Source organism: Megalops cyprinoides, chromosome 6, assembly GCF_013368585.1.
Source record: "Megalops cyprinoides isolate fMegCyp1 chromosome 6, fMegCyp1.pri, whole genome shotgun sequence".
NCBI classification, from domain to species: domain Eukaryota; kingdom Metazoa; phylum Chordata; class Actinopteri; order Elopiformes; family Megalopidae; genus Megalops; species Megalops cyprinoides.
In genome coordinates, this window is record NC_050588.1 from 1,437,140 (window position 1) to 1,463,331 (window position 26,192).

The 26,192-nt window shown below is 43.9% G+C and overlaps 1 protein-coding gene across 3 annotated transcripts; it reads right to left on the reverse strand.

Moving 5' to 3' along the window:
* Window positions 1–9,090: 9,090 nt before the first annotated feature.
* Window positions 9,091–25,308, reverse strand: LOC118779836 (phosphatidylinositol 5-phosphate 4-kinase type-2 gamma-like). Of its 3 annotated transcripts, none has more exons than XM_036532126.1 (10): window positions 25,277–25,308; window positions 23,328–23,425; window positions 21,889–21,985; window positions 21,103–21,252; window positions 19,452–19,598; window positions 19,065–19,103; window positions 13,738–13,851; window positions 13,145–13,409; window positions 12,463–12,566; window positions 9,091–11,841 (listed from the first exon to the last, which is right to left on the reverse strand). In XM_036532126.1, the coding sequence occupies exons 2-10, from the start codon at window positions 23,390–23,392 to the stop codon at window positions 11,761–11,763; spliced, it is 1,062 nt and encodes a 353-aa protein (XP_036388019.1). In that variant the 5' UTR covers window positions 23,393–23,425; window positions 25,277–25,308; the 3' UTR covers window positions 9,091–11,760. The 3 variants fall into 3 exon arrangements, with proteins under 3 accessions (XP_036388019.1, XP_036388017.1, XP_036388018.1); XM_036532124.1 differs by lacking the exon at window positions 25,277–25,308 and adding an exon at window positions 24,274–24,637; XM_036532125.1 differs by lacking the exons at window positions 9,091–11,841; window positions 25,277–25,308 and adding exons at window positions 11,903–12,112; window positions 24,274–24,637.
* Between the last annotated feature and the right edge of the window lie 884 nt (window positions 25,309–26,192).

A 26,192-nucleotide genomic window follows, 5' to 3' on the forward strand; every position in this document is an offset into this window, starting at 1 on the left:
TATATGTGTGCATGTGAACACGCACCTGTGTGTGTGTGTGTGTGTGTGTGTGTGTTTGTTTTTGCATACATGTGTCTGTGGGAATGTTTGTGTGTGCTTGCATGTGTGGAGGTGGGGGGGTTACACAGTGTCCTGTAAATGTTGGCTGTGGTCTCATGCTGGTAAGAGGGAACAGAAGGACAGAGTGGACGAGCAGCCAGAGACATTGTTATGTGAGCCACGGGGAGTGCCGTTTCAGGGTGTGATCTAAATCAGATGCCGCTGATTCTCTGCCGGCCAGCGCTTGTGTCACCCCATAGTGCTGACTGGGGCAGAACTGGTGCCCCTGCCATGGCCTGCCTCGCTTGGAGTGAGGGCACAAGCCAAACTCTGTGCCTGCTGGGAAATAACAGGGCCAAACGGGTGCGAGGACTGAAGGAGCATCTTAGCAGGTTTTTGAATGAGATGGTGCACAGTGTTTATGCGGATCTGAAAGCCTTGAACTGAAAGAAAATGGCAATAATCCAAGTTCTCATGGAAAATGACAGTTTGATGGCTCCACATCTTTGCTGCCATGTTTGCCTGCATTTAAGCTCAGTCTGAATCCATCTAATACCATTGTACAGAAACAAAAAAGGTGTCTCTCTTTTTTATTAAGTGTTAGCTTTACCTTTGTCCTTGCTTATAGGGGTAAGGTATGTTAAATGGCGAGTGATGATTTAACTCATCATGCAAATAAAGATGTTTTTAACTTTTTCTTCCCTCAAAATTTTCCATGGGAAGGAATGAAGTAGCTGTTTGCACCAACTGTGTAGCTTGTAGTAATTAACAGTAAGCTGATGGGAGCAGGACAGAGGACCAAGCCACTTTTACTGTCTAATGTTATCCATTAGCTGTAATCATAACTCAATGCAGAGTTTTGCCTTTGCTGTCACACATTAAGTGCTATAAATTACTGCTTATTACAGCTGAAGAAAAGGAAAATGACCTGGGTATAAGGGCAAATACTGTCCTAATCAAACACAAAACACAGATTTAATGGAGAAATGGAGAAATGCTATTAACAAATGACAGAAGAATTGTAAAGATATAAATATATAATTATATTGTTATTACCAATGTTATGTGTTATTATGGTTCTTGATTATGTATTGTACAAACAAGATTGTAACTGTATGTAATGATGTTTGTATGAATATCTAGGACTTGTCTGTAACCGTACAGGATTATGAGTTGCTGTTCAGATATGTGCTTCAGATGTAATGTTTTTAAGTGGGTTTTTTATTTGATTTTTTAAAGATGACCAATATTACTGTACATAGCTTTTTGTCTTAACTGTGTTCATCTTCGGTCACATCTTGCTGAACCGCTATGTGGTCTTCATCAGTTGTATGGACTCAAAATGTAATGTAGGGCCTATGTCATGAATGACTACTCTCAGAAGGCGGCGTCTGTCTCTACTCTTCATTTGTGATCTTCATTCAAATATAATTTAAGCCTGATCAATTTGTTCATGCAAAGTTACTGAGTTAATAAGAACAGTTAACATAAATTACTGCTCATGTTTATCAACCCATTTACAAACCCTAAAAAAAGAGTGGCATAATCACGATTTTTAATTCGTGTCTGTGGGGTTTACATCACTCTCATGGTTCTCAAAAAAAGAAAACGGGGATAAATTTCTGTCAGTGAACAACTTAACGCAAGCACCTCTGACTGAACTACAGTAATCGAGTTACGCAAATCAAACATTGCCTTTATCGGCACCGCATGGATGGAGGATGAACATTCAGGTGAGAAAAAGAGGTAGGCTATAAGAAAAGACCATGACCCTGCATACATTCACGCAATGTGCTTTGCTTTTCCGTCCCCTCAGGGGTGAAGAAGTGGCTGCAGCTTTTTTTCCCCCTCATGTCACATTCCACTGATTGTGCTCAAAAATCAGACAATTTATACGTAGTCACGTGATCTTGCAAAGCCAACTAAAGACAATCTCACAAAATTTCAATTGGTAATAGGTGATTGGCTCACGGCTATATCTGATTTTAGATGACGCTACTTTAATAGCCTTGCATAATTAATCTGCCATCCATCTTAGTGGATATCTAAATTGAAAAAAAAATGGAGAGCAGGCCTGCGTGTTGGGAGCTGCTTTTTCCCCGCCCCCCGCATGGTGATGGCCTGCACCGCCTCCTATTTCCAGAGTCTCTTCTCTGGTGATCGGGCGACAGCCACCGTCACCATGGACCTGGTGGCCCCAGCTAGCTTTGAGAAGATGCTGACCTTCATCTACACAGCTGAGGTTTTCACCGATCTCATCGACGTTGGGGTGCTGTACGAGCTGGCTGAGAGGCTCGGGGTGCAGGAGCTGGTGTGGGCGTGCCGCACCACCTTCCCTGACCTGCGGGGGCGCCACCCCGGGGAGCCCGAGTGGGGTCTTGCTACCACCCCTGTGCTGGCCGCATGCGGCTGCTTGTCCTCCACCGCCACTTCCTCCTCTTCCTCCTCCTCGCTGCTGTCCCCAGGTGCTCCACCGAGGCTCCTGCCCTGGTCTCCCCCCCCGGCGGCAGGGGAAGCGCGGGGTGGAAGAAGCCCCGGAGCTCGCCTCTCTCTCGCCCCTGGATGCGGGCAGGTCTGGCCCAGGGATGGGAACAGGGACGAGCCAGAGGGCCAAATGGTATCGGTGCCGATACTGCGGGAAACCATTCGCTCACTTGGGTGAGTTCACGTACCACCTGCGCATCCACGCAGGTGAGAAGCCGTACCAGTGCAAGGTGTGTCTGCGCTTCTTCCGTGGCTGCTCCACCATGATCTGCCACCTGAAGACGCACACTGGTGCCCTCATGTACCGCTGCACCGTCTGCAGCCTCTACTTCTCCACACTCAAGCTGGTGTCCGCACACATGGAGCTGCCTGCCGCCTGACTTCAACATCAAACAGACCTTCATGTACAACGAGCACTCCAAAGAGCCACTCCCCAGCCTGGACAGCTGACTGGGTTCACCTTCTCACTAGGGCTGTGTGATATAACCGTTGTGATATATCGATTAGTTATTTTTAGTATAATAACAGCTATCTCCGGTATGCGGCATTAGGTTTCTTCCCGTATTGTTTTCTCTTTAGTCATACCTGATGCAGCTAACAATCGGGTGTTTATGTAACGGGTGATCTCTTGCGTTGTGTTTTAATATGATGTTACGTGGGTCGGCGAGCGAGCGAGTTTCGAACCGAGGTTCTTACTGCTCGCTGCCAACCCCTTAAAGCCAGCGTCGTTGCCAGTTGAGCTAAAGGCAAATTGCCGTTAGCCTGTCGGCAACAACGCTACTTAGCCAGGTCTCAGAGGGAGTGACGTAGCCGCTGCAACCACTCGGCTACCTGCTACCCGCTACCTAAGGCTTTACGCAGGACTCACACGAGCTAATCACTTCAGCTCCGCTACAATTGCACTAAAAATAGCTATGCGATATATCACAACGGCTACATCACACAGCCCCTCTTCTCACCCCCCAACCTGGGGGGTTTTCCACCTCTTCCTCTCCCTGCCTGGCCCTCCTCCCAAAGGTCCTGGAAGGTTGCGCTTGCTTACTGTCCTCAGACTGCAAAGTTAACGGCCAGGTGTGGATTCTGGGTTGGAGGGTTGGAGTGTGGTTATTAGATCCTGACCGATATAGGATTTTGTAAAACCGATACTGATTGCAATATTTGAGGATTTAAAAATCTGATAATGATATATCGGCCAATATTCATTTAGAAAAAGACCTTTATTACTGCTACTACTACTACTACTACTAATAATAATAATAATAATGATATACCATTTATCATTACTCTTGTGATTACAATTATCTGATGAACAGGGCTCTCCTTCATAGGCAAAAAATTATATAATAGGTTATTTTTGTTGTTTAATAGTTATTACCTTACATCTAATCTGTCACAATGACTATGTTCAATGTAGCATATTCACATCTAGTTTGTCCCTTTACCAGCACTCTTTCAATTCTATTCAATGCAAACTATGAGAAACCATTTTTGAACCACCATTTGGCGCCGTCTAAAACATGTCATCTTAAACTGTCAATACAGCGGCATCTTAGCCGGTTTGTTTTTGTTTTCCCTGTCCCCTTGTTTACCGTTTTTCCCTGTGTTCCAGCCCTGCCCTGCTCTCTGCCCTGTCGCCACCCATCTGATTACCTGCCTCTTCCTGCCTGCCTATGCACCTGCATCCCATTCTCCTCATCAGCCTAGCCCTATATCTTCCCTGCTTGTTTCTTGTTTCGTTACCAGTTTGTCTCAGTTTATCTGTTTCTCTACAAGCCATTTTTCCTGTCTTGCCTGCCTGCCTGCCTGCCTGCCTGCCTGCCTACCTGTTTTGCCAATCTTGCCTGTTATTTTATCCCTAATTTATTTACGTGTCCCCTCTGGTTTCATAATTTCAAATACACTGATTGTAACTACGGACATGCGAGTCGCAGATATATTTACCATTGCTTCATTTTGGCAGAACGCTATAGTTTAACTGCTCATTAATATTAGCGGTTTTCCACTGATAAACATGGCATAAGCTAGCTTTGTGGGTAAGCTAATTTAGCAATGGACAGCGTTATAAGCTGCTGTAAGCAATGTTGCTAGAGAATTTTTAGAAGTGACAAGGGTGAAATGATAGGACCGTTGTTTGTTTACTCCCTAGAACTGCCGCACTGTTTCATAAATAAACCTACAATCAAGTTTGTCAACAGCTTAGTCTACACCACTCAACTACAATTCAACGTAATTTTGATGTTTGACTGACAGTACCAACTTTCACGTTACTGCAGCAAAAACCAGGCATGGCTGACATGAATGTTGTCAGGCTTATTTAGGCTAAGAGGAGAAGTGATGGGGGATATTATTATTTAAACAATGTATTTCATGTGACAATTATCAACTTACCATGAACACAGATGATCTCCGTCGTGGGCTACTCTGCTCGACTCTGCTTGGGTCAGCTGATTGTTGTGATTTGTGGCATTCCAAACACACCTTGCCAACAGTGGAGTTGATGTGTGCCCTCTGGTGGACAAACTATGCAACGGCAACACTCATAACATGGTTGAAGGATCCATCATCCGTCTCTCCGTTTCTTTTTTAATTGTCATTTATTGGCCGTTATAAATGCCGATACCGATTTATCTGTAATTAGCTCATATCGGCCGACAATATCGGCACACCGATTTATTGGTCGGGCTCTAGTGGTTATAGTGTGTTCATAGTGTGATCACAGTGCCTGACACATTTTCCAAATGCCTCTTGGTCACACAGAAATAGATGCAAGGACCTGCTCCTGCGGTCGCCCTCTAGTCCCACAGAAAAGAATATTTTTGTGGGGTGACAGCAATATTTTCTGATAAGGGACAAAGACGACTTTATTAACATTCCTATATACTTGTACACTTGCAGGGCAGTGCAAGCTAAATGAGTCTTTATTTACATGCTTTTGCTCACGTGCATATAATTAAAGGGGATCAAATCCTTCTCAGGATGTGGGCTCCAGAATCCAAATGGAAAAGCCCCCTTTTGAAACAGAGTTGCCTTTTGCATTTTCACCTGCATCAAACAGTTTGATGCTCATGTTCCATGTGCAGCTGAATTCAAGGAATGGCTGTTCCACTCAAATTGTAGGTTTACAACTTAAAGCTGGTCTTGGTGTGCATTTGAGTCTGTGTGTTTTCCCTGTTGTTTTGAATAGGGACTGACGATGATGACAGGAATTTTTGTTTTCCACTAGGTGGCAGCATACTGAAGGGCTCATGTTTTAAGGGGACAAAAGGGAACGAGAAGAAGTACATATCTCCGTGCACCCCCAGTTGTGTCCTTATATCCTGATGTGTACTTAATATTTATTACTTTTACTTTTATTTTATTATGCTATAACATTCCCCCCACCATGGATTTCAAGTGCACAGTTTATCTAAACTTCACAAATTCTGACTCTAGAAGGGGTCTGAAAACGCAGCCGTTGTGTTACATAATTTGAGGCAATTAAAGTCATTCAATTCAAGTCATGAGTTCATTCTATATTTTACATTAGATGTAATCTGTATGGCCTCCATATGTATTGAAATACAGTGGTTAGGCTAGGTGACAAGCTAGATCATGTGCCAGCTAGTGTTTCTCAATCCTGCTCCTGGAGGCCCACTGTCCTGCGCGTTTTCCATCTTTCCCTGCTCTGCCTCCCTGACTGAACTCATCAGTGGCACTTTTGATTAGCTGAGCACACCTGATTTAATCAAGAGCATGTTAATCACACTACTCAGGTGTGTTTGGAGCAAGGATAGACAGAACATATGCAGGACACTGGGCCTCCAGGAGTAGGATTGAGAACACTGAGTAGCCTATTTCCCATTATCAGCTGGCTCAGTTATTTCTTGTAGGGACACGTTGATAACAAACTCTTATGTGTCATGAACTACCTGGATTGCCTTGCAATGGTTACATCGTTCAGTCTAGTTTCCATATTAGAGCGCTACACAACCCCACACCATCAGTACCAAACTGTTTTTACTGAATACGCCCTTTCTCCGGTCTCCACTGATGCGGTCATGGTGTGTGTGGACGATCGTGAGCGTGAAGAGGCGTTTCCAAGGCCAAGCTGCAGTTCAAATTAGTTTTGAGGAGTTGGGGGGTTGGCTAACCGTAAGGGAAGACACAAAACACGGAAAGCCCTAAGTATTGCTGCTCATCCTTATATAGTGAAACGTTAACAGCAAAATTCAATGTGACAATCACCGTATACAACAACCAATGTGTGTGGATACACTTTCAACTTCATTCTGGGAAATAGTACCAAGACATTGGATTGCATCGTAAGAGGGAGTTAACGTTAACTAGCACACCAACTGATGTGTTATTAAACTAACTTTGGAAGAAAAAAAGTGTGATGAGGGACCGGTTGGCCGACTTGACAGCCATAAGTGAACATATATTTTTCCTCTTTAAATTACATAGCGTTACTATTTTGCCAGCTAAGAAACGTTAGCTAACTTATCTCAGTTAAGTCGTTGCCCTGTTTTCATCAACCAATTATAGCTAGCCAACTAGCTAGCTAGTTGATCCTATGGTTGTTACATCTTTATGGCGGTCAGTTGTCCAATGATAATGTGACGGTTGGGGAAGTGGCGGAGCGACCGAACCGTGACTGTGTTTGCGCTCCCTTTTATTTAGTCCCTTCCTTCTTTGCTTTGGGTGCGTGCCTGTGGTGCTAAAAAGTGATTGGTATTAGCAATTTGCAGTGTCATTCTTTCTGAAAAGAATCCGGTACGCTACAATAATATAACTAAGTAGATCATCAAATTAACCATAAGTTAAGTTATTAAAATTAACGTCTACAAGTTTAAGTATTATGTAACGTAACGGAGTAAATTCGCGAGCTAGCCGTTAGCTAGCTAATACCACCGGGGTGTAGGTCTGGAGCTACGTTCAGGGTGGTCAGGGAAAAGACTAGGTAACGTTAGTTAAGTAATTGCTAACGGTAACCAACGACGAATTCAAGGTGAGACTGTGATGCTTTAACCACTTTGTTTTTTGGATAATGTTAGGTAGATAAGCTTTTGTTTTAATGCATAATCACACAGAATGCTAGTGATATAACTGTAAAGTACCTTTCAATTTAGACAATTTTGTAAGTAGGAGCTACCTAGCTAAGTTGGCTAACTACTCAACTGAAGCTAGGTGCTTATATAAAACATCAGTTTCTGCTATCCAAACCGTTTAGTGAGCGTTACTTAATGAAATTGAGTTGGACAGGTCTTATTTCCAGGGAGGACTGAGAAAGAGAAGTTGTGCGCATTTCGTCACTGCAAGTTTACCCTCATTCATTGAAGTAGTACGATATCTTCCTGTATCGATAGTCCCACCCCTATTCCTTGGTATGTTTAGTGTCATGTGGCCAACTGTTTATTACCTCCCACAAACCAAGAAATGCAGTGTGCGGATGTGCTTTGACAGAACGTATCATCAGGCCCTGTTTATTGAAAGGGGTGTCTTTGGACATCATACTGACCAGAAAGCTACACAGATTTGGAGATGTTTACTGTGCAGACCTCAGCACCAACGCGCTGCCTCAGTCATATAACCGAGCCCCACGTTTACCCAACAGTCAGGGTGGCAGCTGCCACCTGCAGAGACTCATTGCATTTATGGCTAATTGCTCTTATCTTTAGAGGCATTGCTGATTGTGCTGTCTGTTTGCACATGCTCACATGTAAGTCTTCTGCGGAACAGAACAGCAGACACCAGTAGAGCTGCTATGCATTCAAGGAAGCCTGAAGAAGACGTTTCCCATAAACGTGTTGTAGAACTGTAATCACGTCAAACCTAGCCTTCCAAGTTTGACTTATTAGCCATGTTAAAGCAGAAATAAAATGTTCCATGCGTTGTGTTACCAATGAAATGGATGCTGCTGTGCTAAGGTTGCCGTCCATTAACGACACGGTGAACGCTGGGGCCTTTGGAAATAATGTCTGAAAGGAAGGCCTTTTCGACTTTCACGTGTTCTGCAGGCTTGTGAGGACACACAAGTACTTATTTCTGAGAAGACCGTCCCCTTGCCTTTTTATTTTGAGATTATGAAAGTGTCTTCAGTTCACTGAAATGAAGAGTTGTTTGTGCCATTTTTAATACTTTGTAATGTGTCAAATGCTGTCTTCACAAACCATGGCATTGACAATTTTTTTTACACTTATAATCCTGTTTTATATCAGTTTAGTTGACAATAAAATGAAGGCAGAAAAGGTTGCTGTAATGGATTTGTATCAGCTTTGTCATTTTGGAGTCTCTGAGACATAAGATGTAAAAAGTTTATATATAGATACATATACACACACACACACAAGTAGTAGCCTCTTAATTTATTCAGACTCTTGAAGGTGTAATGAGAAGAGTATTTAACAGAAGAAATGTGAGTGTATAGTTTTTTCTCAAATGAATTTTTTTGCTAAAATTAAATTTTAATATTTAACAAAACTGCACAAATTCTTCTTCAGTGTTCTTCGTTTAAATTGTGCTGTTCCATTCAGGCCCTGCACAGCTGTGATCTTATGTGTGCTCTATACACTATACACTTTACCCAGGTTTTGTTTTCTTGTGGAACATCACTATGTGATCTGAAGTTCTTTGCCACCTCAACACTTGTGATCAAAAACATTGACTGACACCTACATTTCCTTTCCTCTCCACCATGCTTACTGCATGCCAAAAACAAAATCAGGAGTCGCTGACCAGGTAATCTTAGCATTTTCCATTCCATCATGTCTTTTACATGTGATGAAATGAAAAATTGCAGAAAGAAATGACACCAAATTTTTTCCAGGAGATTTCAGAAACATAAAATATATTTGGTCCAACCATTGATTATTGCACAACAATTGTAAGGCATATTTGGTCTACTTTGTTCTTCATGTCTATGTTTACATGCTATAAAATCCTTCATCGCTTATATGCTACTAGTTAAACAGGATCATTCGCAAATGGCCAGTCTCTTCCTTGGCAGGAGACAGCAGTGAAACTCTAATAACCTGTTGCCTGTACATTTTTAAACAGTTGATAGTCAAAACAACCTAAGAGCATCGTGCTGAGAAGACTACATTCTCAGGATAGGATTTTCCCCTCACTGTTTACATTGCACTCATGTGCGGTGAGACAGAGAAAGGAACATCCAGTCAACCATGCCACTACAGCTTGAGACACCCCTGTCCACTCCACTTTTGATGATGTCACAATGACCGCTCCAGACAGTAAAGCTGCATCCAAATACTCAGTATGCACTAACGTCGGTTAAGAACGTACTACCCAACCGTTACTGCAGTATGTTCTATGAGTATGTGAGTGAGTAGTAAGGACACAATTCGGACGTACTCCGCCGCCATCTTATCTGTCCTTTGACCCGGATGTTTAAATGTTTACATGCTTTAAAAATCAGTCTGCTTTACTTAGCTGACTGTCAACCTGAGGTAAAACGAAAACCTAATGTTACATAACCAGCCAATTGATTTGTTAGCTTAACCAAGCTGACTACACCGCCGTCTTCTTTCTCTTTTCCCCTGGGGAATTCTTCTTCGGTTATTCGGGCTCCAGCTGACTTATGGGATAGCGTAGTGTAGTATGTTCGCATACTTCTGATGTAGTAGGTCATCCGGGTACCTACTATTAAATGCCTACTAGGTATTCAGACACCCTACAGATTGTGACGTACTGCTTTTTGCGTACTATATAGTATGGAAGTATGAGTATTCAGATGCAGCCTAACTCAGTGGAGTCATTAAGGCCTCCCATGTTCCAAGAGCCCCCATGAAGTCATCTGATTGGTCCAATTCGCTTGTGTCACGTGGCCACCATTTTGAATATTTTATGCGCGAAAACGAGGCTGAGGTTGTAGGAACAAGGAAGTTCATCGGAAAGTTGCAGTGAGTGAATTGAGTGATTGACAAGCCATGGCTTACTGCTGTGTGCCAGGCTGCCATTCTTACCAAAGACGCAATCCAGAGCTGTCTTTTTATCGTTTTCCAAAAGACAAGGACACCCATCGGCAGTGGATTGTCAAAATAAGGCGTGATGTTGGACCATATTTTCAGATAACTATGAAGTAATGCAACGAGATAAGCTAGCGTTAACTTTCAGTGTTGGCTAATGTGTGGGGTCGATAGATGTCGAAGCATCATCGAGTGCAGCAAAGTTAGTTATAATGTTAGCTAACGTGGAAAGTTACCTTTGCAAGTAAATTAATAAAATAAAGTGAACTATTTTACGTGCTAATACTGATAATACATCTCTCATCTCAGATTACAGACAACACAAGAGTGTGCTCCAAACACTTTGCTGATGACTGTAGAGTCAGGTCGCTCACCGGTTTAAAGAAATTTAAGAGTGGGAGTGTGCCAACTGTGTTTTCATGGTGTCACCCGAAAAAAAAAAAACCTGTGAACTATAACCTTGTCACAAACACATTAAAACACAATGTAATGTTACATAAAACATAGGCCTACATCATATTTCATGTCTTCACTTTAGTGAGAAGTATATATTAGGCCAAGACTGAAGTTAGCTCTTCACGCTTCCAGTATTTTGACGTTTGCTAAGCTAGCGCACCGATTGTTTACTTACATTCTATATCAGTGATGTAGCCCTCTATCCAGTTGCTGTAACCTTTCAGTAATACTGATCTTGGGATACGATTCCCTTCTTCAGCCCACTTCTCAACATCAGTCATTGTGAATGATGGTAGAGACTCAAGGCTCGTTGTCCAAGCCATCTTTACGTTGTTGACACTGAAACTGTACGGTTGCATTGTACTCTATGAAATGTAACAGAACGTGACGTCACAGCTACCACCTCTGCCTCGTTCTCGCTGCAGCGTGACATAAGCGAATTGGGATTCTGATTAGCAGGTTGCATTAAATCAAATGGTTTAATTAAATGCATGATTTTAAGAATATGTGCAATCAACCTTGCCAAACTATGACCGTTTACAGCCAGATCAAATGACATTTGTTACTGTGTGATTATTTCATGGCTTTAGCAATAAATACAACTGTGTAATATTTAACATAAACAGCAACATAAAAGCAGCTCCTAAACATTGATCCTGCCCAAGTACCTTGCTTTGAATTTCTGCATTTTTTAGAACAATTATTGCTTCATACATGTATATCCAAAAAATAGATTGCAATGGCAGGAGGAGACTACAGGGTTTCTGGGAGAAACAGGGACAGTCATGGTCGGTGCAGCACAGGGGGTTATGGGAGCTCAGGCGAAGATGGTTGCAATGAAGTCACGAAATCGCTTGGCGTACTGCTCTGGGTTAACGGTGGAGATCTCCGCGCCGGCCTGTAATTCACACAGGAGTCACGCTTCAGATGGTCCCCTGGGGGGGGGGGGGGGGGGGGGGGGGGCTCTCTCACAATCTGCTACACAATGAAGCGCAGCCTGTCCCACAGTGAGGGAGTGGGGTTTGTGCTGATGGAGTTTTGTTTGGAGGGCTATCGGTCAATGTGAGAAGCAGAATTTTATCACAAATATTAATGCCCTTGAAGGACAAGTCTCAATATCTGGTGTGCTGTTATCGTCTATGTGTAGAACTGAACAATTATAGCAAATCCTGTGGAAAAAGACAGGAATTCAAGTATTACATCCAGAGAAAGTGTTTGTACAAAGTACATGCCAAGCAAATGGCTTTCTCTGAGTGGTTGAGTGACTGAATGGCTGAATGGTTTGTATGCTCAAACAAACCATTTCCCTGAATTTGTTCTGTCGGACAATAGTCGTCAGTACTGTGACGATGTGAAAAATGGGTTACCCTGTGAGAGAATGATTAGAGAATTTATGGTGACCTCAGCACTAGCTTACCTGAAACACGAACATAGCTTTGCCCACCACCCCTCACCGTTGCCCTGTGGAGTCTCATGTTTCAGCAACGCCCTCCAACTCCTCCTTCCCACTACCACTCACCCCGTGCTTGACCGTCTTGGCTGCGTGGGCCGCCCTCTTCTTCGTGTCGTATTGTGTCAGCACGTCAATCAGACCCATGAAGTACACTTCCCTCCGGGGGGCACCTGCAACAGCACAAGAGGGAGGAAGGGGGTGTCGCATCAGCCCAAATCCGCCTCCTCTGCACCTTTACACTGTTCCTCTCTCCTGTGGTCTCTCGCTAATGCGCACAAGATAGAAAGGCCAGCAGCAGGCAAAAAGCCACCCTGATGTACAAAAACATATGGCAGACTCCTGCACATGCTCCTTCCCCTCTCCAACTTACTGATGCATTTGCATTTTACATTCTGTCCCTAAGCAGACGCTCTTATCATTACATTACATTCATTCAGTAGATGCTCTTATCCAGACTGATTTCCAGCACAAGAGAACAGAAGTGTATCCATTCAAGTTGAATTAGCAAAAGTGTCAGACCAGGATAACAGCACTCCCAGGCCACTAAGTGTATGCACAATGCCATTCAAGCACTACTACATGTTAACTTGTGCTAACCTGAAACTAGACAGCCTAGAAGTGAACTCAAGTACATACACAACCATATATTTCAATGGTTCACACAGGACACCGCTGAGGCAGCGTGAACACACATCATCTCCTTGTGGAGTTCTGCATTAAGTCGTGTGTGTGCTTCAGGTGCGCTCACCAGGTGCGCTCTTCACGGCATACATGTCCACATAGGGATCAAACTCCCCGGGCCCCAGGGGCTTGTGGGAGCTGAAGTATCCAGCGATGCCCTCAGGAGACGTGCTGTAGGAGCCCACCAAGGGAGCGGGTGCCAGGCCATTCTCGGGCTCCCCCTCCTCCTCCACAGACTCTTCCTCCAGCTCCTCCTCCTCGTGCTCTGCCCGCTCCAAATCGTGGATCCCCAGCAGCAGGCTGTAGTCCATGATCCTTTGCTGGACCAGGAACTGCAGACCCACACAGGAACACACATACACACGCACAAATACATGTTGGTATGCACAGACATGTACACACACACAGGTACGCATATATGTACACACGAACACGCAAGCACACACAAACATGCATGTCCACACATGCAAGAGCTCACAAGTCATACCTATACATTGCAGCCTAGATTAAACTGATGACCTTATTTTAGCCCTGTGTTGATATGCACAGTATACTTAACACCATCATGTGCATGGCATACTGAATACTAAGCTGTGCACAGTATACTGAAAGACAAAACTGACACCACAGCCTGTTGTGAGACACGTCAGAGCTCCTAACCTCCACGTCTCTGTTCAGCCGCTCCATGATCTTCTCCTTGTCCTCCTCGGTCACGTACACCTTCTGCATGTTATTCCTGAAATCGACGTCCTTATAAGTGGGCAGCTCTTTCACCTGTGGGGACACCGGCAGTGGAAGAGAGAGTAAGAGTGCAGATATTTTACATTTGGACCAGATATTTAGTACTCTGTGCCTCACACTGAAAGTTTTATCTCTGCTGTTGCTGAAGCTATAGGTGCTCCAATTTGCTGGCTGGCCCTGAACAGTCTCGACTGGGTGTGGTCTCAGTTAGTGATGACAGAGAACAGAGGAAATGCAGGAGCTCAATACCTCAACATAATATAGAATATCTGTGCCATATCAAATAGTAGGCATTGTCTACAACACAAACACCAACTGACACCCCAGGGTCAAGAGGAAAGCTTTAATTGCCACAGAAATTACACAGCACACAAAATGAAGCATACATTTCCATACAGAGGGTAAGCCACAACAACATACACTCCATTTTTGCACAATGCAGTTATTTATTATTGCTATTGTTACTGTGGTTTTTACTGGTACTAAACATGACAGCAGTGACGTTCAGCTGGTTAACTGCAGTGAGTCTCTTTCTAATACTACATATGAGATCTAGGACTTTCAGCAAAGAACCTGGGAAAAAACTTATGCAAATGAGTGCTGTCAATACACCCTATCAAATTTATCACACCAAACAGTAACTGTCACTGTACCAAGAGGTCAGAACAAGAGGCTCGCTTGTAGGAGTTTTCAGTGATCAGTTATTAACTGAAGTCTCAACATTTCACATTTCTTTATTACAAGGGCGTACAGCATTTTGTCCTATTGCAATGGGAAGCCATGATAGGCTGTGAGAGGGTGTGTCGTCTCATATTACACATATTGTAACACATTATTATATATCACAATAACATATTATTTCACATAACATCACATATATAGTGTGCTATTACTGTGTTACTGCCTTGATCAGCCATCACACACTCCCCACAGAGAAACTGTTGAATCTTCTCAGCTGGTCCTCCTTCAGCTTGCAATACTAAAAGCAGTTTTCTCTTTTTGCAGACAGCCATTAGTTTTTAGCAGAGACAGATTATTTCACTGGAAAGAAGGCAAGAACCAAGGACATAATGGACGAAGGTATCCAGATTTTAGAAGACTGGAAAAGAGGAAACTGCTTTTAATGAAGCCTCCTCGCAAAGGGCTGGAGGGGGCCTGACTGTTGAGTAGGGCCTTACCCCTACCAAAATATAGAACCATATATAACATCAATACATTATAATATCATCACATAAATTTCACATATTGCTGTATTCCATTCATCCTCATGGTAAAGAAATCCACTTAAACTTCAAGTACTAGCTCATTCTCCATGCATATGAATAAAAGTACTTATGCCAACACCCGTAGTGTTTTACAAACCACTAGAAAGGTCTTATTCATTAGCCAAAGGAAATGAATGAAAAGCCCACACTCAATGATCTTTGGAAATCTCACCTGAGCTGAGTTGAGCTGGGCTTTCGGTCATTGGACTTAAGAGTGAGGTTTGCCAGTGTAACAGAGTGAAAATTATAGTTTGTGACAAGAGTTTCGCCATATTTAAGCAGCCCTAGACAGTATTAGCTTTCCTGGAGCCTCCTTTGGAGTTGTGGCGTACTGCAGGTCTGCACATGCTTTTGTCCTTTTTTTGCCCTACTCCAGCAGAAGCGGTAAGCTGACTGCATGAGGTAGGTCTACTGTGCAAAGTGCTCCCAGCATTTCATTCTTTGCATAAAAGTGGACATCATCTAAGTTGAAATTTGTAACGTATTATGTGTACTAACCATTTTAGCAGGTGTTGTGATGAATACTGTACGGTTTTATCTGCCGACGATAAGTTTAGAAATAACTTTCATCAGACCACATGTTTGCATGCTAATTAGCTGTCAAGTTTGCTAGCTAGCATCATTCCGTGCATTCCAAGCATTTCATTCCTCACATTCTGCTTGCTAACTAGCTCTGACAGTGTTGCTGCATAGAAATGCGATCATATTTTATTGTTTTGCTTGCGCAGATACTGCGGTATTACAGACACCAGGGGATCTGAAGACATTTATGTGTTTGTTTTGTCTTCTACTTCCGGAATAAAAGAACAAAAGCACATGGTTGTCCCTCAGTCCTTTGACAGTCTGACTATCGTTACACCAGGACCATAAAATGCAGGCATTCTGATACTTTTTGTCTTTTGAGTTTGTTAGCCGTGGAGCCGGAGGCTGATACCATGGAAACCCCTGCCGGGAGAGGGGGGGATAGGGGTTTCTTAGGGGCTCTTTGACATGCAGCCTGCAGCCACTGCTGGGACCTCGCCAGGCAAACAGACGCCCGGGCTGAGGCAGGATTGGGTGACGCCATTGGCGCCAGGGCTTTCCGCCAATTCATTACGTGGCCTGAACCTCTTAGCGCAACTTGGCTTGTATTGACATTGTTTTCCACTGATTTAAAATGTTTGCTTTTTGTTTGTTTGTTTTTCCTGAGTGACTTCGAGAGAGTGTTCCTGAGGTTTCACCGGGCACGGAATTTTGGGTATTGTTGACAGTGCCAACGGCAGCACCAGCCAACACCAACAAGCCAAGGCAAGGACACCAGGTGGTGTGGTAGCCGCCTGCAAACTGGGTCCGCCCCTTACTGGTATGCCAGCACAGCACTTGTTATAACGGTTTCATCAGGGTCCCCACTTTGAACCAGAAACCCCTATTTCCTCCGACTTACCTCAGTCATTTTCCTTCAGGTTCATCCGGTATACCGGTTTTAATTTCCCGTACGGTATGAATTTTTCAAATACCGCCATACCGTTGCAGAGCTGAAACAACAGCTGTAACGCTTCAATAGGCAACAAATTATATAATATTGTTCGCCGCTAGAAGCGCTACGGAGCGCTGTGCAGAGTGTATTGGGGGGGACCCCTATTAACCGTGCGTACCATTCTTACTAACGGTTATAACTTTATAACACAACAATTAATTACCCACAACTTACTCTCTTTAACAAAACACCATGGCACGCAACAATTTGTGACACATAAACAATTTGTAACACCAGTGGCGGCTGGTCAGCTGGAAACAGGGGGAGCGGAAACACTACCTTTAAATCTATCATTACTTTAAACCTGTTCCCCTTTATCCTGCTTGATTAACAATAAAACAAATAATTCACAGAATAATCGACACCAATCGCGTAAATAGAGTAAACCAATATGCTCGCAAAACAGCGCAGATTGTCTGTAGTTTGTGTGCTTGCGAAAGCTACAACGTGAGATTGTTTAAAGAGGATAAAGGGGAACAGGACGAAAGTAATGATAGATTTAAAGGTAGTGTTTCCGCTTCCCCTGTTTCCAGCTCACCAGCCACCACTGTGTAACACTAATATTTGTACGTTTACAAAATTACACGACCACCACAGCATACTGGGTACAGCTCGCTAGCTAGCCAGGTAGCATAGCAGTCTGTTAACAGCTGGGAGAGGCTCCGTCGCTACGGTACATTAAAGAACAGAAAACGGATGGAAGATGCAGAAAGTGAGACCGGAGTTGGAATGTTTTATTTGTTAAATGGAGAACCAAGGGAACTGTGCCTGATCAACACCCATTTTAATACCTGAATACCTTGGCTTGAAGGATAACATATTGTGAATTAATATTAAACTTGTTTCTTATTTGTGCAATAGAAATATCTCTTTGAATATTTAAACACTTTTGAGTATTTTAGGTCAGCTTGTAGTGTTTATAGAACTATCTTAAAATGTTTTTTTTTTTTTTTTTTTTGAAAAGGAAGCAATGTTAAAGTTGTTAGCATATCTATTTTTTAAGTTCTGGTTTTACTACGTTGCAGTTTGCGCAATAAAAATTGTTTACATTCTGTCAGTGCTCCGCCTCCTTAGCTGTGGTGTTTTTGTTTTTTCCTTTGCCCATGTGCTTTTGTTTTCCTTGTGTTTTAGTCCTGCCCCGCTCCCCGCCCGGTCTCCGCCCGCCTGATTGCCTGCACACCTGCTTCCCATTCCCTCGTCTGCCCTGCCATATATCTTCCCTGCTTTTCCCTGTCCTGTTGCTAGTTCGTCACAGTGTTTTTCGCCTGTTTCGTCCCCGCCGTTTGCGTTTTGCTTCTGTCTGCCGGTTTCTCGTTTTTTGACCCTGCTTTTTCCCAGACCTCGTTTTTGCCTGCCTCCTTGTCTCGTTCGCCTGATTACCTGCCTGGCCGGTTCCCGACCTTGCCTGCTCCCGTTTCCCGATCCTCGCTCTGTCCCCGGACTGCCTTCCGGTTTTCGACCCTGCCCGTTTTCTGATTAACGATTCTGCCTCACGATTCTATCAAAGACGCTTGGAACCCGAAGCTCCCGTGGTCCGCGCCTGAGTCCCTGCCTGAGCCCTGACACATTCTGCAACTGTTTCATACATACTGATTCCTTCATATATTGTGTCATTTTGTGGGGCCAAGCAAACCCTATAGTAATCAAAGCCTTCACTATATACATGATGAAATTAAAATGTTTTTATATTCTATGTACTCCTGACAATAGAATAAGCCACAAACCTATATAAAGTCATGCAAAAAAAAAAAAAAAAAAAAATACCGTCATATACCATGAAACCACCAGAATCTTAAAAATACTGTGATACAAATTTTTGGTCATATCACCCAGCACTAGGTTCCAGGGTTTCCAGGCTTATTTTCACTGCTTCAGTGTTAAAATGTTCAAATACTTTGAATTTGGAATTTCAGAGTGGTGGAAGAGTGTGTCTTTTCCAAAGTGTTTGAGTCTGCCTGCACACTTATGGAGTCACCACTGGCTTTTGTCAGCATGTTTAATGTAAAAGCTGGTGAGACAGCTAATTATTTAGAAGGCTAGGCTTGACTAACAAGTTAGCTTTAAGTAAAGTACACCAATCTGGCGAATTAGCATGAAACGGGTATTTCTAACTTGCTGTCACAGAAAAAAGAAGGGGACTTTTAGGATTTTCAACAAGCTTTCAAGGACATATTTTTGGTCATTTTGAGGAACATGGGAACTGTGTCACAGGTGGGGCTGGTGAGGAACACACGTAAGGGAGGAACCATGGTGAGAGGAGACATATCTCAATAAATTCGTCTTCATAACAATTCAAAATATCCTCCAAGAAGACCCTTTTTTGTAGATTTTTGCAAACATTCACTCCCCCTCACCCTCATGTACAAAAATGTGAAAAATGAAACATGAATCAAAGGGAAATGTGGCAGGAACAGAAGAGACAGCAACAGAAGAACTTAGAGCAGCAGCAGTGCTTTCTTTCCTACCTTTTCTTTGTCGCTTGCTTCACGGGACACAAGGGACCCCTGCAAAGATAAGGTATGTTCACATGCTTTTTTCAAACCACTCCTAATTCATGCTATGCTAATTGCTAATGTTCAGTTACAACAGCAATGCTTGCAGCTGAACAAGCATGCAATTCCATCTTTCACTCTTCATGACCAAACCACAGATTTACTGAGGTGCTCAGGGGTGCACAACAGCACTGATCCGGTAGCCACGACTAAGCCAAGCTAATCCTGCTTCAGACCCCAAACCCTTGGTGAGAGAAGCTGAAAACAAAGCAAGCAGCATGCTGTGCCACTGATCTTGGATCAGCCACCAGCCAGTGGCTGGCTCTCGCTCTGCTGATGAAGCAGAAGGGGCAGTCTCACCTTGAGGTCGTACTTGGTGTGCACCACCAGCCTGTGGCTGAACATGTTCCTCATAATGATGAGGTAAGTGTCCTCGCTGTCCACACTCACGCGGTACATGCCCAGGAACTGCGGGAGCAGTGTGCTGCCATGGCATGTCACAATGTGCTGGGGGGGTGAGGGAGGGGGGTCAGTAAGAGAGGGGATTGAGGGACAGAGGGGGGGAGAGGACAGGAGGGAGAGAGAGGGAAGGAGGGAATGAGGGAAGAGGAAAGGGAGGAAGAGAGTACAAGAAAGGCAGTAAGAGGGGATCAGTAAGAGAGGGGATTGAGGGACAGAGGGGGGAGAGGACAGGAGGGAGAGAGAGGGAAGGAGGGAATGAGGGAAGGGGAGAGGGAGAAAGAGAGAACAAGAAAGACAGTCAGACATAAAGTGGGAGGGAGAGGGAGAGAGAGAGGGAGGGTGGGAGTGAGGGAAGGATGTAATGTAACAAAGGAGACACGGAAGTAGCAAGGGAGGAATGAGAGAGGGAGAGAGAAGGAGGAAGGAGGAGAAGAAGTTGGGAAAAAACCATTAAACAAAGACAAACATTGATGAAGCACAGACTGAGTGTGTGCGAGGCCTGGCCACAGACAGCGTCCGTCTCCAGCAGACCTGGCAGCCCAGACAGGACAGACTGTGCTCTCGCCGTCAGTTACAGGAAACCAGGCACAGAGCTACACTTTCTTCTTATTTGTGGAAAATAGGAAAAGGGAAAAGAAGACATTTGTTTCCCTTCTATTAGGCTGGTTTGGCCAACAAAAAAAAAAAAAACTCTGTTATATTCTTAAGAAATGTATGTATTTTTATTTCAACAGGCATACATTTTTTACCCTTTAAGGGCAATAATAAATTTGTTTATTCATATATATGTTTATTAATATGTTTTATTTAAGAAATATGCTACCTGTGCTTGTATTCTTTTTAAAGATTTCACAATATATTCAACTATGTGGTGCCAATAAAGCATTTGAAATTGACAAGTGAAAAATCTGGGAGAGTCAGATTGCACAAGGTAACTTTTGGTAGGGCTTGAATGGTGTTAGGCTCACACTCACTGGACTGGGAGAGTTGTTAGCCTGGTCTAAGAGTGTCTGCTAAATGCATGTAATGTAATGTAATGGAGAGTGAGAGGAGGAGAGGAGGCTGAGGACAGGGGGACAGAGGGGAGGGGAAAAGCACTTTAGAGTTATTATAGCCATGTGTCACTCAACAGTTTACTGATCTAAGCTGGTTTGACTCCATTACCCAATCAGGGTAATGAAGTCAAATCACCTGATGACACACGAGAGATGCTACCCAATCAGATTGCTCACTTTGACAGTCAAGCGCAATACAGTGTTTGGGCTTCCCTAGGTCAGACAGCTGATGTACACCAACATCCAGAGAAGGGGAAACGATCACTGTAATCTGAGTATTACTGTAACGCCTGCATTAATGTCCCCTCTTGCTTGAGATGCATACAGTGAGCTGGGGAGATGAGACAAAATAAGACCAGCACATCCAATCCACATTCAGAAAAACAGTTCCGTGTCAGGGCTGCTGTGAATGTGGAGTTTTCCCCAGTGGAGCAAGAGATGGAGAGGAGGCACGGTGGTGGGCCACTGAGGCCCCTCGGCCCCGTGGTCGGTACCTGGTGGTATTCGGACAGGATGTTGTGCATGTCTTCCACCTCCTCGCTGGAGATCTGCTTGACCACCAGTGTGCGGTCATACGAGGTCAGCAGAAGCCCCTCCTCTTGCCCCTCCCCTCCCCTCACAGGGGGGCTTCGGGCCAGAGACACCTGTGGAAATCAGACGGCCACAGATGTAAACACTCCATGTGAAAATGAAATATAGTGCAATATACTTAGAAATATGTTGTTCAGCCCAAGATTACATTGCAAACATACTAAAAATCTGTTCATGCAAAGCAGAAATATATTGCAATACACCAACACAGCAATAATTTTCATGTATTCAATATACTGATTGAGTTCAAAAATATACTCTCAACATATTATTTTTTGTATGGGAAACCTCTAGGAGATGCTTAACTACAGCTGCTTGGCAAGTAGGGGCCAGAGCAGGACCAGGAATTATATAGGCTACAAATGGTAAATCAGGAAGCCCAGGTTTTTTCACTTTCTTTCCAAAATGAGAATGCTGGCCCCTATCTTCACATAAGGTCAAATCTGAACTGCAGATGTCAAGGACACCTAAGTAACTGACTGGCAAGAGAGACTTCACTAATCCTACAATGATGGCGCTATCACACCTTGGTAACCACTGACTTGTGTGAACCAATCAAAAGACTGCTCTCCATACAAAACAATATGATTGGTTAAAATCAGCCCCTAGAGCATTTGATAGCTCCACCCATTCTGGAGCATGTGAAGCCATGTTCTCCTGCCACTGGCCATGGCGAGCTGGTTTTGCACCTGGTAATCCAGATCCTCGATTCCGAAGCGTTCTCGGAGGTTGCGGAACACCTGCGGGCAGTACTCCTTAAACTTGAAATGTCCTGGCAGATTCTCTCTGTGAGGATTGGAGCAGATTCAAAGCAGGGCTGATCAGATGTAGGCGTGCACAGAAACACCAACACACACTTTGATAATGAGTGCATTAGCCACTATTGCACAAAAGAGCACTGTGCAATCTCATCTCTCCCTCTGAAAATGGGATTCTTCCATGCTTGGCACAGCCCCCTCCTCTTCTCCCTCTGCTGCCCTGCGCACTGTATAGGAATTTCCCACCCTGCATCTGAACGTTCACATACAAACACCAAGCCCTCAATCACCTACCAACTGCCCTGCCTGCTCCAGCAGACGCACAGGACCAGAGAGAGAGCAGGAAATATAGCATGAATCCATGACTTGTGCTTGTGCATGCTAACGGCGTACTCTGCTGATCTTTTAGATAGACCATCCACAATGAATTAAATGCGGTATCGGATCGCTTTTAATTCGATAATTTCTGGAAGGGCTCGAATAGTGTAATGCTCACACTCACTGGTCTGGGAGTGTTGTTAAACTGCTTTGACACTGTTGCTCGTTCAAACTGAATAGATACACTTATGTTCTATTATGATGGAAGTCGTTCTGGATACGTGCGTGTGCTAAATGCATGTAGTGTAATGTGTTGCGGTCGAACAGTGTTTTATTGTAATGGAATACTCTTCCCACCCACCAGACCTGGATTCTCGTAGAGATCGTGGGGGCTGAGGAAATCCACTTCAGCCGAACTACAATATCGTCACCCATCTCAGACAAGTACGCCGAGAATATTAAACACAATGGCGCCATTGCACGCGAACGCAAGCAGGGACACATTTACACTCTGATTCTAGGCCACTGCCAGGCCGAGTTCTCTAACATCTCTACACCAAGTTACTGAGCTCGACCTCCACTTCACTTCTGCAAAGCATCCTGTTTACGTGAGCCGTAAATTTAACAGGCTTCCTGTGAATGCTCAATTTCTCAGTGGGATTTGAGGGGAAAATCGTTTTAGTAGGATTGATAAGATTAAAAGCTCGTGGGTTTCGTCTACAGGACAAAAGGCCGTGCTTTCGCTTGTCTTGGAAGTTCTGGCATCTTCGACTATCGTAGCGACAGCCACCTGTGAATTCTGTTCCATTTTTTTGTGGATGAAAGCCTGGGCAGAAAAAACAATAATGAACTTGCGGAAAGGGAGGTCCAATAAACTTGTAAACTCGAGTTTCCTGTCCCAGTTCATATTAGCCCTTTAGCAAAGGAATAATTCTGTAAGACAGCGCTTGTTTTGCAAATACGTTTTCAGCCTTTTGTTCGCATCACGTTATGTCATTTGACTGCAGCGGGGACAGTGGGACAGCATGGTGATAGCCACATCTCAGCCTTACTTGTTGAAGAGATGGTTACTGACTTTAATCTTGGTGTTGGCTTTGAAGTCATCAGGGAGCAACATGACGGGAACAGGCACCTGGCTTAGGTCATTGATCTAAAGAGAGAGCACAATGTGTCACAGTCGCGCCCCAGTTCACACAAACAACGCCCCCCCCCCAGAATAGAATGTGACCGTTTTTTCTGCTACTAGTGATGTAGTTTCGCATTATCAGTTTTCCAAAAGTCAGTCCGGGCCAGTGCCCGATCCTGTATTATTTTTTTAGGACTGTTGTCAACATCGCCACAGTGAAGGGGTTTGCTGATGCAGCAGGACAGCGCTGGCAAACTGAGACCTCTGGATGTCTTAGTCGTAGGCTATTAGTTCCACAGCAAAAAAACAGCAACGAACCTGTCATTAATTTAAATAGGACTTCATGTGACCATGTGACAGTTCCAAACGACATACAATGAGCACAAGTATGGGCACTTCTGTGGCAAACCGGTAGCTGACTACCTGCAGCTAGTGATCTAGCCAGCTACAAAATTTCGTTTGTGACAAGCACACTAAATAATAGGTCGTAAAGTATCTGGCTTGCTAACTAGCATAACTAATGACAGATTTGACTCCAAAAGTGACCTGGAACCTAGACAGCCATAAGCTAATCAGACGCTCTTGCTAGCTCTTACTAACCAGCATGCTGGCTTGCTAGAAGTAGCCAGCTAATAACCAGTCTACCAAACAATCAAGCGTTTCTTTTAGCAGTAATGTTAGCCCACTTTACGCCGGCTACCTAGCTACCTAGACTTTTTTAAAGGAAAGAAAAATATCACTCACTTAGGTCAAAAGCTCACAGCAGAAACTATCCTTCACTTGTGATAGCAAATAAGTTGGTTAGCCAGCCAGCCAATGCCGGCAAATGAAACAACAGCAAACAAGCTGGCTAGCTAGCTAAATCTACGTACCGAGTGGTTAACTCCCCACATAAGGACACTCAGAACAGGATCACTGGCACGGAACACCTCCACCTTCTGCTGCACGAAATGTTTTTTCTTGGTCTTGGTTTTAGGAGCCAAAATAACCATCGGACTGGAAGCGGAGCCCGAGCTACCAAGAGACGCCATCGCAACGTTTGCAGCTGAGGGGGGATGAAGAAACTTAAGTATCACAGCTATTTAGCTTGCTAGCTAACTTTTCCTCCAAAACTTTCTGTTGACGTATTAGGCAGCTACATCAATCCGTTACTCTGCCAATCAAACGTCTATGCGAGCTGCCGGCATAACTTCTGGACCACGGCTTGCTGCTTTCACTGGATTCCTGGTCGCATTCCTCTCGGGACGAGTTTTTTTTTTTGCGCCAGCTCAGTCAGTATTTGCGTCCCACGCTCGGCACTCCCCCTTCCCGTTGCAAAGCGCAAGGAACAAAATCTCTCTTTGCTGCGAAACCAGTTCTCCATCATGTGTCTACAATGGGCGAATGAATAAACCTGATACACATTTTCGCAGTCCAAATACTACGTATGTTGCGTTCTGTAGCAAACTTTACGATAGCAGTCATAACTGCCTCGCTAAATTGAAGTAATTGAATTGGCCCCATAAAGCACACATATCTGTAACGCCAACGCAGTCAGCATGAACACCTATGAAGTCTAGCTAATGTGATCAACCAGATTTGACCGAATGTCGTCGGGCGTTTTGTTCGCACTCGCCTCCTGGTTAACCAAAGATAACTAGGATTATATTGCTTTTTCGGACCGGAAACATCTCTCAGGCCAGATTGTCTGCATGTTTACAGCAGCCTACGTAGCGTTGTGGATTATTTAATTTTTACCTTTACATCATCAGTGAAGTTCATTCAAACAGTGAATGAACGGTGGCAGCTATGTGGGATCTTTCAATTACGGGTAATTGCACAGAAACGGGAAATTATACAGGCTATAGTAATTTGCTGAATGAGTGTCCTACTTACAAGATCACGCTTATTTGAACATGTATCTCCCCTTCAAGTTCTTCTAAAAAAGTAACTTGAATGCTTAAAAAAAGAAATGTTCATTTGCTACACTTCACAACACCATCTCTTCCGCTTACATCTTTCTTGCAAATGCTCATAGCATAATTTGATATCAGCGAAACAAAAAAGACAGTGTTCATTTGTTTGGTGTGGCTGGTCACATGCAAATCAACTGACCAACTGGCTTTTAAAAAATGTGAGATAATTCCACTGCACTGTGCAAAGCAACAAACTTGTGATGTCTAAAGAAAGTTGCTCTGTGACTTTGGAGAGTGCTCCGAGGGTTGAATTTGAGAATATCTTCTCTTTCAAAGTGACTGCTCACCAGTTAAGAAACTCGGACAGCACAGTCCATGATTGGCATACCTTGCAGGGGAAGTAACTTGCCGGATCACAGTTGAGTGAAATGAGTATTTGCACTCTGGTAAAATTTAAAATACAATTTGACTGAGGAGGTGCTCCGTATGTACTTTGTACATATGTACTTTTTCTTGCTCATTAAACACTTTTTGGCACATCAGACCGTGTGGATACTCATTCCTCTCTTCTGCTGTTTCCTCATAGCCAGTACCTGTGAACATCTGCTGGATGTGTACATGCCCTGTTGCTTTATTGACAGAGGCGAAGTAGAGGACACAGACTTACTGCTTTGATTGCATTGTGCCACTGTTCAGTGCAGCTCATGCAGACAGCACACTATTAACACCTGCCTTCAGAAACCTCATTTCCTTCCATCAGCAGGAAAGGAGAGAGAAAGTGTGGAAAGCTGCCAGGGTTCTCAATGCTCAAGGCTTATTTATATATGCTAAGGTGTCAGAGCAAACACTTTCGATGAGTGTACTGTACAGAGAGCTACTATAGGTGTCACCAAAGC